General features: G+C 40.9%; 1 protein-coding gene across 1 annotated transcript in view; it reads right to left on the bottom strand.

The window, feature by feature from the left end:
• LOC106517314 (receptor-type tyrosine-protein phosphatase F) overlaps positions 1 to 13,225 on the bottom strand; it is a gene marked incomplete at its 5' end in the record, with an annotated part of 34,820 nt that overhangs the window by 5,603 nt on the left and 15,992 nt on the right. The window contains 7 exon segments of the mRNA XM_014008078.1: positions 3,636 to 3,762; positions 6,246 to 6,433; positions 7,228 to 7,513; positions 8,817 to 8,971; positions 10,629 to 10,748; positions 10,989 to 11,164; positions 12,122 to 12,245. Coding sequence (XP_013863532.1) covers positions 3,636 to 3,762; positions 6,246 to 6,433; positions 7,228 to 7,513; positions 8,817 to 8,971; positions 10,629 to 10,748; positions 10,989 to 11,164; positions 12,122 to 12,245 — 1,176 coding nt within the window.

Raw genomic sequence — 13,225 nt, 5'->3', positions numbered from 1 at the left:
GAATGGCCAGAATTACAGATAAATGCTTTTTCTCCTGCAGCAACGAGAATAAAGCAGAAACAGGCTGTAATCAAAACACCTGATAACAGCCAGAGAAATGAAGCAGTGTTTCTTCAAAACAGATTCACACCACTGGAATAAACTGGTGAGTCTGAACAAAGTTCACTATCTGACCTCAGAGAGGGACCTGAGACCAGATCCAGCCCAAAGCCAAAGCAAGTCCAAAAAGAGACTTTCGAAAATCAAGAAATGCTGATCATCACAGATAAAATGGTGAATGAGATCAGAGGCTTCTGCAACAAGAAAAAAGTCAAAGTTCTGAGTTTTGCTGATAAAGTGTCTGACCTCACAGAGAAGATTCTGCAAATAACAGCTGAGTATCCAACTTAGAATACACTCATCATTCATACAGGAAGTGATGAAGTTATGAACCAACAGTCAGAAATCCTGAAGAAGGGTTTTATTCTGCTGCTGAATGCAGTTAAAAATCTCAACATGAATGTGTTCCTCAGTGGGCCCGTTCATGCAGCCAGAGGAGGAGCTGAGAGGTTCAGCAGACTGTTGGCCCTTAATGGCTTTTTGGAAAAGTCCTGTGCTGACCACTCTGTGAGTTTTGTGGATAACTTTGATCTCTTCTGATAGAGAAAACATCTCTTCAGGTCTGATGGAATGACTCTGAATAAAACTGGAGCTCAACTTCTGGCTTCAAACATGAAGTATTTCCTGAACAAAGTTCTGGCTGGAAACAAACAACAGGAAAAACCACAACAGCTGACGTCTGAWGGACAGCTGGAGAAAACTGAGATATCAGTGGAACACAGCGTGCCAGTTACTGATAAGAAGACTGCTTCAGAATCAGAACCAGAGAGAGAGGAGTTATTTCAAGCTGCAGAACCAGCCTCACAAACAGAGGATCTCTTGGACTCTGAGACTCCAACAGGACAGCAAGTGGAATGCCCCCTCCTGGATTTTACTAACAACATGGAAGAACCTTCGGAGATTAAGATCAAACAAAAACCACACCCAAATCCAATTAACTCTCATCTTCCAGCCCCTCACACTAAACCAAGATCTACAAAGATTCACAGAGCCCCACCACCACCTCTGACCCTTCGACACAGCAAAACAGACAATCCTGTTTGTGTTCAAGATGATCCAAAGACTTTTGTGTGATAACTATGTTTTGGGGTTAGTAATTACTGTGGGAAGAATAAAAATTGAATTACTGGGGTTGGGATTTCAGAAAAGTACATATACTCTACTTAGGTTTGTGTTGACATAATTTTTTAAAAATACTTTAAAGAGTTTTTTTTTATTGATCATTTAATTGATTAGTGACTAATCAAGAGGAGGGGAGTTGTGGTGGAACTAATACTTTTAGGTTTAAGCCAGTAATTCATGACATATTTTAATGGCCTAAGTTTTCATGAAGTTGTTCATCTGCAGATAGAATGATTAAAGTCAGAACAAGATTTGCTAACAACAGTCATTCTCAGATATCACTTGTGTTCATCTTTGTGTTTTCCCTTGACCTTGTATCAAATCTTGCTAAGATGACATAATGGTGTTTGTAAATATATATATGAGGCCTCTCGAGTGGGTGGAGAGACAGTGAGAGTGACAGAGAGAAGCAGAGGCACAGAGACAGGGCAGGTTGTTCTCTGTGTTTCCTGTTGTTGCAATAAAACTCAGCTGATCATCTCACGGAGTACCTTCATTCTTGGACCACGTATTTCTGTCTTTGTTAAATAAATATTGCCATAACAGGAACAAAAGGCTTTATTGATAAACAAAAAGGGGCTTTCGATGCAGCTCAAAATTACTCAGGTTCTCTAGAGGAATAGGCACGAGGGAGACGAAGCACAGGGATAAAACAAAATGATCCGACAAAGACAGGAGGACAAGACTCAGAATATAAAGCAAACAAATTAAGAGTAAATGAGAAACACCTGGGGAGACACGAGAGGAATCAGGTGTGCATGGGTGTGGCTGGAGGTGAAACAGCAGGGAAAGAAAAACACAGGGGAACAGAAAAACACTGAGAAAATAAAGACAAAAACACAGATCATGACAGGACCCTCCCATCAACGACGGCTCCCGACATCGAAAAGAGGAGATAGACGATACTCAGGGAAACACAAGACAACATAGAGTCAAAGACAAAAACACACAAAGTTCAGGACAGCCCAAAGACCATCCAACATGGGGCAGGAGTTCAGGAGGACGGCCATGACACCATCCAACACGGGGCAGGAGTTCAGGAAGACGGCCATGACACCATCCAACATGGGGCAAGAGTTCAGGAAGACGGCCATGACACCATCCAACATGGGGCAAGAGTTCAGGAAGACGGCCATGACACCATCCAACAAGAGGCCCCACAGGAACAGCAGCAGAACTTGAGCCACGAGAGGAGACGAGCAGACGAGGGGCCAAGGGAGGAGACGTAAGCAGCCGAAGAGCCCCGGGAGGAGACGTGAGCAGCCGAAGAGCCCCGGGAGGAGACGTGAGCAGCCGAAGAGCCCCGGGAGGCGACGTGAGCAGCCAAAGAGCCCTGGGAGGCGACATGAGCAGCCGAAGAGCTCCGGGAGGAGACGTGAGCAGACGAAGAGCCCAGGGAGGAGACAGGAGCTGACGAAGAGCCAGCAGAGGTTGCCAAAGCCAGAGCATCAGCGACGGCAAAGGCAGGCAACAGAGGCAATGAGGAGGCAATGGGCGATAATCCCGGTGATAAGGAGGCGATGGGTGACGATCCAGGCGATGAGGAGGCGATGGGCGACGACCCAGGCGATGAGGAGGGGATGGGCGATGAACCGATGGGCGACGAACCAGGCGATGAGGAGGCGATGGGCGACGAACCAGGCAATGGTCGATGAACCAGGCGATGAGGAGGTAAAGGCAACCGACCCAGGTTCAGGCGTCGGAGAGGGAAAAAAATTATCTGCCATGTGGAGGGGCAGACCAGAAAAACCTTTACCTGCAGGCTAGGTGCGTGGTCGGATCATTATGTGAGGATTTTGCAGGAACAGACCCAGGGCGCAGGCAGGTTCAAAAAATGGAACAAAAGACTTTATTGATAAACAAAAGGGCTGTCGATGCAGCTCAAAATTACTCACAGTTTCTCTAGAGGAACAGGCACAAGGGAGACGAAGCACAGGGACAAAACACAGGAGGACTCAGATTATAAAGCAAACAAATTAAGAGTAAATGAGAAACACCTGGGGAGACACGAGAGGAATCAGGTGTGCGTGCGTGGGGCTGGAGGTGAAACAGCAGGGAAAGGAAAACACAGGGAAACAGAAAAACACTGAGAAAATAAAGACAAAAACACCAATCATGACACCAGGTATATCCCAAGTAAGTACCATGTGTATATGCATACAATAAAGGCTATATAGTTACTTGATAAGTACCAGATAAGTACCTAATAAACACAGGGTATGTACCTAGTACCAGCTATGTCTGCGTTAAATGTGAATGTTGACTCAGCATTCACATTTGTTACTGGTCAAGTGTCACATTACTGAATGTAAAACCTTTTATTTCATGGACACAGTTTATTATGCTCAGGGTAGTTTGTTGTAGTAGCAGTTCATATGTCATGGCAAGAAAGTGTTCATGATTGTGCTGTTTACCCGTCCCATCTCACGCAGTTTTGTGAGCATGACCACAATGGTGGAGTTTTGTTCCCACAACATTCTCCACAAGTCCTCTGAGGTTTCAGGTAAAGGACCCTGGGTGGCAATATATGCTCTCTGGTGCCTATAGAGTGGAAAAGACAGATGTGTTTATGTCTCTAAGTTTGCTTAAATTCAATTATAATTTTCACTTTCTCCATAAAGCTGCTGTTTGGTGCAATCTGTACACCAACAGTCCCAATACACTCACAGGTTTGTGTTTCTATCCTTATTGGGCCTGTGTAATGAGTTTGATACATTTCCAGTCATTTATGCAGCCTAACCCTGACACTTACCTTAAGCCTAATGACCATAGGAGACCAGATTTCTAAAAGTTAATCTAGGAACAGTTCCACTTCGGAGATGAAAAACAATTATTTGTGATCAAGATGAAAACTTTGCACCACATTAACAGTTACTTTCCCTCTGCTATCTGCTACACACAACATTTTCCTTCTTATTCAATTAATAAAGACTGTCCCTGGAAATCAGGGACATCTGGTCACCCTATAACCACCCCAGTACATAACACTAACCACCCTCAATTCATACCTTGGTCCTAAACCTAACACTTAACCCAAAAATGATGTTCCACCATATTAGAACTGGTCTTTGGTCCCCATAAGGACAATTGGTCTTGACAAGGTAGGTTTATACCAGAAAAGGTCCTGAAAAGGTAACAAAAACTAAGTATACATTAACACACATACACACACAGCTGTGTCCAGGTATCTATATCAGGACATTCCATTGACTTCCGTTAATTTCTACAGCCTAACCCTGACCCCCCTATCCTAAAACTAACCTCAAACTAACCTAGGATCACCTGACCCCAAACCTAACCTAAACTCAATTCACCCCTTGGTCCTAGAACTTACCCTCCCGATCCCGCCAATGGCATTTAACACAAACAGGGATTCAGCTTAGGTCCCCACATGTTAGCCTGGTAAAAACCAGCCCCTTGTTCTTTGCTTTGCTTCATACAGAGGGTCTGGAACCTTGGCTATTGAGAAGCGATTGCTTGCTGGAGGAGTGAACTCCGTTGAAGTTTAAAACGATTGGATTTGATTTATCCAGTCGCTAACGGTTGGTCATGATGTAGTACAGCAGCTCGACAGTGAAGGAGGCTAAGCTAAGAAGCGAACCAGAAATTGTGTGTTCTGTGTAACAACCATCCCCTACTGAGACAATTGAGAAGTACCAAGCCGAATGAGACGGCTGTAAATAAGTCTTGCGGGCTTTGTCAGACAAATTTAATTTAATTTGGAAGCGTTGTCAACACGGACTGAATGGATTCATTCACTTCCTCCACTGCCATTACTAAACTACAAGCAGACTAATGGGCTCGACACACAGGAGGCGACGTTGCTCTCTCTCCATTCATTTCCTATGGAGCTTGTGCAATGAGGCAACAATTGCTCACCCTCCTCCAGCCAAGTGACTGGCAAAAATCGTTCATGGGAAATTTTGTGCTCGTACACATAGACGTGCACGTGAGCTTGCGACGCGACATATGAAAGTTGAAAAATGTTCAACTTTTGTTGCTGTCACTTGGCATTATAACCAATCAGCAAGGGTTTCATTGACTGACCAATGAGCGGAGAAAATGAAGCGCGATTCGCAACGCTGAGTAGTAGCGTGATTTGCAACGCTGAGTAGTAACGTGATTCGCAACGCTGAGTAGTAACGTGATTTCCAATGCTGAGTAGTAATGTGATTTCCAACGCAGAGTGGTAACATGATTTCCAACGCTGAGTAGTAATGTTATTTCCAACGCTGAGTAGTAATGAGATTTGCAATGCTGAGTAGTAGCGCAATTCGCAACGCTGCCAGCGCTATCGCATCCCGTGTGTCGGGTTTCACCCTGTTGCGATGACAGCTGTTATTCGCTGTCGTTTGTCGCTACCCGTGTATCGAATCCATAAAACTGCACAGAAAATTGACGTTGTCGTTCAAAACTCCTCCTCCTGTTCGCTGATTGGCCCAGTTAAAATTCTACAAAAGAAATCCTTCTCTATGGGAGAAATCCCAGACAGCGCAGTGAAGGGAAACTAGAATTGAGTGGAACTGTGTAGGAAGGCAAGGGCCAGGCTACCACATGTAGGTGTTTTTTTCTAAAACTGGTCCTCATATGGTAGGAAACACAACACAACCCACCCACACCACAAACACACTCTCTCTCTCAACGGTCATTGTTTTCTGTTCCCATTCATCTGTATTTTGTTACCTGTTCAGGCTGGAAGTTTGTTTTGTTTTTGTATTTGTTCCATGTTGTACTCAAAGTTGTTTTCATTTACTCTGTCCTGCCTTTGTCATGCTCAAATAACAGCTATTGTAATAATCAGCCCACCTCTACTGATTCAGCAATCACTTTCTCATTAGATACTGTAACAGCTTTGCTTTTTCACTCAATCTCTGTCTGATAATTATGCAACATGATTTTATTTAATAAGTACATTTTCCTGAACTGCCTGCACTCTTGGGTCTCTACCAATACCAACAGTGTTGCAGAAGAGGTCAGAGTGAAACAAAGTGAATCCCTTTTTATTGTGATTTTCATGGGCTCACCTGTATCCATCAATGAAGTTGGCGTTGATGTAATCAGAGCCTTCCACTCCTCTGATTGGCTGCAGGTTGACCCGGGTGGATTCAAAAGGCACAATATTGAGCAGGCGGTTCTTGAATTTGTTACAGGGCAGGTTAGCACTTATAAATCTTGCAGTTTGTATTTTAAAGCTTGGTGCAGAGGTCAGTTTCTGCGTAGAGAAAATAACATGATATCATCAGATCAGACACATTAGAGGTGACACTGCAACTTTAACAAACACATTGTCTCAAATTCCACATGGAGTTTTCATTAGGAAAACTTTTCTAATGTTATAAACTTTTTGAGTTACAAGATATTTTACTAACAGACTGGCAAGTTTAAAGCCACCAAGTTTTAAGCCAAGATGTGGTCTTCTAGGTTTGTGTTAGGATCACTCTCAGTTGCTACCACATTAACTTTTGACTCAGGATCTGTTAACTGACTGAATTTTTGTGTTTGCTAACGTCAGTTAGCTATAGTCTGTCCGTCCATTTTCTGCCGCTTTTCCGGGGTCAGGTTGCGGGGGCAGCAGCCTAAGCAGAGAGACCCAGACTTCCCTCTCCCCAGCCACTTCGGCCAGCTCATCCGGGGGAATCCCAAGGCGTTCCCAGACCAGCAGTCAGTAGGTTATAGTGGCCATTTTAAAGTGGGGTATAGAGTAAAATAAAGAGTTATCAACCAATTCCCTTCTGAGAGTTTTGTTAAGATCTGTCCAGTGAGTCATGGGATATTTTGCTAACACTACAAACACTTACACATGCATACAGACAAATAAAAACATAATCGCTCTTCCATCATCTGCGATAGGCGATGATGATCTCCTGCCAGGCCATTTGAAAAGGGGCTTGATCTCTAAAATTTTCACGTTTTTTGGTCGTCCCCAGAGAACATTATAAAAATGTAGAATTCCTACTCAGTCGATGCGTACACACTCTCTGTATGTTAAGAAGAGCATGTTCTGACCTTAAACTCCTGCGCCATGACAGTGAGTGGTTCTCCAGGAGGGATCTGACTCAGGTTCTGGACGTGGGTGTACAGGTTGCGGGTTGTGACCTCTGTGTTCCCACACGTTGCAGCTTCCAGCAGGGCTTCATGAATGAACATGTACTGTTCCTCTGTTTGCACCATGTAGTTTCTTTGAGCACGCATGCACGTCACATGACCATATATGTCCACTGACTTCTCGTGCTTCATCCTCTCCAACATGGAGTCTATGACAATGAAGCACCCCGAACGGCCGACACCGGCACTGTTAGGAGGCAAAGGCTCAGAAGATTACAATACAACAGATAACACTGTGACAGATTACACCACAACAAATTACACTACAACAGATTACACCACAACAGATTACACTGTGACAGATTACAAAAGGTTACGCCACAGCAAATTACAATACAAAAAATTAGACCACAGCAGACTATCGCACAGCAGATTACAATACAATAGATTAAAGTACAACAGATTACACAGCAAAAGATTATACTACAATAGATTACGGCACAATAGATTACGCTACAACAGATTACTCCAAAATAGATAATGCCACAACAGATTACACTGCAAAAAGATTAAAGTACAACAGATTACACAGCAAAAGATTATGCTACAACAGATTATGCCACAACAGATTACACTGTGACAGATTACACCACAATAGATACCACAACAGATTACACTACAACAGATTACACTACAACAGATTACAAAAGATTACGCCACAGCAAATTACAATACAAAAAATTAGACCACAGCAGAATATCGCACAGCAGATTACAATACAATAGAATACACCGCAACAGATTAAAGTACAACAAATTACACTAAAACAGATCACACTACAACAGATTACACCTCAACAGATTAAAGTACAACAGATTACACAGCAAAAGATTATACTACAATAGATTACGGCACAATAGATTACGCTACAACAGATTACTCCAAAATAGATCATGCCACAACAGATTACACCGCAAAAGATTAAAGTACAACAGATTACACAGCAAAAGATTATGCTACAACAGATTATGCCACAACAGATTACACCACAACAGATTAAAGTACAACAGATTACGCTACAACAGATTACGCCACAATAGATTATGCCACAACAGATTACACACCTCAACAAATTAAAGTACAATAAATTACACTACAACAGATTACGCCTCAACAGATTAAAGTACAACAGATTACACTCCAACAGATTACGCCTCAACAGATTAAAGTACAACAAATTACACTACAACAGATTACGCCTCAACAGATTATGCCACAACTGATTGCTCTGAGAAATATCACATTTAAACTCGCTGTTTAGAATGAATTAAACTGTCAGTTAGCAGTGGTGACCATCACATTATTTTCTGAGAGTTCATGAGATATTTTGCTAACAAACACATACAAACACCTTTAAGTGAGAGGAAATAGAAAGTTTCAAACCAACAAAATTCAAATCATAAAGAGTTATTCCAAACTTAAACATATTTTTCTCAGTAAGTACAGCAGTACAAGGTGAAGCCTGTAGCTGATGTCAGAAGTAGTTTTACCTGCAGTGAACAACAATGGGTCCAGCATCTGGAGGATTACAGGTGTGGACTCTATGAAGGAAGGCCAGTGTTGTGGTAGGAAACTCAGGAACTCCATGATCAGGCCATGCCAGAAACTGGAACTGCCGGACTTCTCGTTTCTCCCCTGAGCTATTCTGTTAGAGCATTTTTAAATGTCCGTCAAAACTTTCTTCAGTTACAGGGAAAACTATTAAAAATGGTACCACCAGCTAAAACATCACTGACATCTATAGACCAGGGCCCGTATTTATCAAACTTCTTAGAGTGGATTTTTAGACTTAAGTGCTGAAAATTTCTTAGATTTGCTCCTACTCTCTGACTTAAGTGTAAGTGCCAGTTATCAAAATTCTTAAGTCTAAGAATCACTCTTACTCTCAAAAAAAGTTAAGACTGCTCCAGAGGACTCTTAAGTGGTTAAGAGTTGCCACTAGGGGTCTGAGATGGACTGAAGACAGAGATCACACAGAGAACACAGCTGACCTCCTCCCCACCTGAGTGTTATTCTCAGTTATATGGTAATAAAAAAGAAAGAAAGGTAAAAAAAACAAAAACAAAACAACTGTGAGCATAATGTTGGACTATTTGTATGTGGCTTTTGGAGAAAATATCAAATATACTCAGCTGGTGAGTGCAAGCAGCTCAACATTACCTCAGGCTCTGAGATGTAAAAAACTTTAAAGCTGCTGAGTTTTTGGTATAAAAATCTGAGATTTTCATCTGTATTCATGATGCAAATGAGGACATTTCATGTAATTTATAGACAATCAGTACAAGGTGACAACATTAGTGTGTTGGAAGTGAAATCTTAGGATTTTCACAGTCTTATCTTGCCATCTCTTTGACAATATTCTTGAATATGAAATTCGAGGCAGTGATTGGTTCATGCCGGGGGTTTTCTAACGACGTCATCCAGGATCAGATTTGCGGCACAGCCAGGTGTCGCAGATCAGCTCTCAGACTGACACTTAAGAATTACTCCTACACTTCGCTTAAAGACTGAGAGGCTTGATAACTGACTTTTACTCTCAGCTTTTAACTAAGAATTATTTTTCCACTTAAGTCCACTCTTAGCAGCATTCTTAAGAGTAAATACATACAGACCCAGATCATTTCCAATCTGACTGACTATCTTGGGAACTTTATGGCTGAGCTTTATTGATTGATTGATTGATTGATTGATTGATTGATTGATTGATTGATTGATTGATTGATTATCTGTCTGACTGTGCTTCTTTTAGTCCATAGTTTAGGGTGGGTTACCGTGATTCCCCCCACTACTAAAGTTTTCTGGTATTTTCATGTACCGTAGGGTCCACTCTTTTAGAAACAGCATGTTAACACAAAATGGATTGTTTTTGGATCACACCTTTGTACCATCACAAACAATCAAAGTTAGGTGTACAGGAAGCTTAATTGCTATTAACGTTTCTATAAATCAAATTTCAAAAACAAGGTATCAGCACAGTGGTATTGATTAGTTCTTCTATTTAAATGACATTTCATTAAACACTTAAATACACAATGATGTCATCAGGGGTCAAAAGGTCACACCCCCCAGAGAAGATGAAAACTTTCTTTTATCAGGGTTTACCACACAGACACCATTTTTAACTTCTTTTGCATTTTCATGCACCTAGAATCCATTATTTCAAAAAATTATTCGGTATTCTGTTCATTCCTCAAAGCATTCAGAACAAGAATAGACAAATTACAAKATGGCCGCCACAAATCTTACCTAATGCTGTACTGGTTTAAAAAGTCGTGCACCCAGTGTGGATGAGGAGTCCTCACCTTGTAGAGGGTGAATGTTCTCATGACGTACGTAGCCAGTTCCACAGTGTCCAGTATGGTCACCTGAATCATTCCGTATGTCTCTGTACCTCGACTGGGCCAGTACTGCTCACACTTTATCTGCACACAAAACACAGTGGACAAAATAAAAAGCTCTCCTACTTTTTGCTAGTCTGTTTCAAGACAAGTTCTTGAGATTCTCTAAAGTTATTCAGCACACAACAAAATGCTAACTTGTTATAAAAACATGCATTTTCCTGCTAACATGATTTAAGGACTTTTAAGCTTTGTGTCTGACCTTTGGTCAACTCAAGTTAACGTCTACACAGAATTGTTTTTGTTAAATCCTGAGAGGCTCACCCGTGACCTCTCCTCTAAATGGGTCATCATAACAATGGTGGAGGTCCTCTGCTCCCACACCATCCTCCAGAAGTCACAGAGTGTCTCAGGCAGAGGGCCCTGGGTGGCGATGTAAGCATTCTGCTTCCTGTAGCCGTCAATGTAGTTGGCGTTGATGTAGGTGCTACCTGGAACTCCTGCAGGAGAGGGGCAAAAAGTAATTCTGTTTTTACTTCATCTTGTTTTTTTCATGAACTACTTCTAATTGTCATTATGTATGCGCTTTCTGATGAGCGTTTAACAACAGAACAATCCAGATGCAACAGCCACTGTGATTTTTATAGACGAGATTCAACATTTAAACTTTAATCTCATGTATTTCTGGTATCCTGGAACATTTTTACACAATTATTAATACAGACATACAGCCGGATTGACCCAGAAGGAGGACCTCTCAACCAGTTTGCCTCAATCTCTGGTCAAGCATCTCTCCATCTCTATAGTAAGACTAAGACATCTGGTTAAAAGCACACATGTTTTTGGGAAATGGGGCTTCCTTTTGGCAGAAAACATTTTGTACATGGAGGAAACAGATTGATAAGAATTAATTTTACACTGAGACAGGACTTTTTGATTTTTGCTTACAATTAACCCTGCAGTCGTAATCCTCCCTATTAACTTAAAGTTAAAACTAAAAGAAAATGAGTTTTTTCTAAATACTATTTATAAGTTGTCCATTAATTACACAGAGTATCCTCCCTTTTGCAGGTATACAGATACATAGAGAAAGCTGACATGTTTTTTTCTTTTTTTTTTAAAAACTCAGCAGTACCATGTGTGCCGTACTACAATGTTTTGTGAAAATTCCGTATTTTGAGAGTCAAGATACAGGTAAATGTCTGAAGTGGTTGACATGTCTGTAAGTAGTCTGTAAACTCTCTTCCATACTTTGTTTCCTCTTCTACCTTCTGAACTGGTTTTATGTTTTCTTCTGACTTTGTTCCATGTTCTGTTTGCCTTACATCAAAAACTTGTCCTTTGTTTATTCTGTTGGGTTTTATTGTAGGTTTTAGTTTTACATCTCCACCTGTTCTTTTTATACATTTCTCGGCTTCATCAGTTTTTTTATTTTTATTTTTTTGTTTGTTTCTTACCATCCACAGGAGCGAGGATGACCCTGGAGTGGTCGTAGGCAACAACATTAGCATAGCGGTTCTTAGGCTTGTTGACGTCCAGGTTGGAGTTCTCCCAGGTGAACTGTTGACCTGGATCAATAGACTGACACACAAAGAACAGGAAAAGACGTATGAGTTAAGAAGGATAGGATTATTCATAAACATTTATTAAACTCATGTTCAGACAATGATCTCCCTATTGTCTGTCCAATTATGATTTTTAAACAATCCAGTTTTGTTATATTCATAGAACCAATCAGTGTTCAGATTATACAGTAACCATCTGGAGGGAATAATTTCTTCTAAGCGTTGTTCAAAGTACATTATTTAAATGGAGTAATTGTTATATTCTGTTAAATTAAAAAAATCATACTGGCCAGAAAAGTCAGTGTTTCATTCATCTCTAAAAAGTAAAAGAACAATAAGGCCAACGCCCTTCCTTTTGCTTTAGACTAAAAACATTTGGGTCAAAAGGTGGATATGAGACAAGAGAGCAAGACTTCAAATTTTATTTAAATGTTATTTAAATGAAAAATACACTCCATAGGGTTTAATATTACTATAAATCAGCGAAATAAAAAAACATCCAAAAAACTAACTAGCATTTTCAACCATCAGCCCTCTGACAGCTTTAAAATTATTGTGAAATCTGATCAAGCTGAATCAGAGAAATCAATTAATTGCTTATTTCAGTCAAGCACTGGTTATGATTTACAGCGGGTAAAATAAGTATTGAACATGTCACCATTTTTCTCAGTAAATATATTACTAGAGGTGCTAATGACATGAAATTTTCACCAGATGTTGGTAACAACCCAAGTGATCCATACATACAAAGAAATCAAACCATAAATGTCCAGAAATTAAGTTATTTTTAATAATGTGGAATGGCACAGGGATGAAGAAAGGGAGGTGTAAAAAGGCATGGAAAGCCAAGACACCAGCTGAACTCTCTCAGTAATTCAAAAGCAAGCCTGCCCCTTGTTAGTCCAAGTTAATATCAGCTGGTTCAGACCCAGATGATTGCCAGGTATCACATGAAACATCTGATGATGGGTAAAAGTAAAGAGCTCCCTCAAGACC

This window comes from Austrofundulus limnaeus, unplaced genomic scaffold (assembly GCF_001266775.1).
Source record: "Austrofundulus limnaeus strain Quisiro unplaced genomic scaffold, Austrofundulus_limnaeus-1.0 Scaffold47, whole genome shotgun sequence".
NCBI lineage: Eukaryota > Metazoa > Chordata > Actinopteri > Cyprinodontiformes > Rivulidae > Austrofundulus > Austrofundulus limnaeus.
Note: the sequence above shows the minus strand (reverse complement) of the source record. Positions and strands in the feature narration are given on the sequence as shown.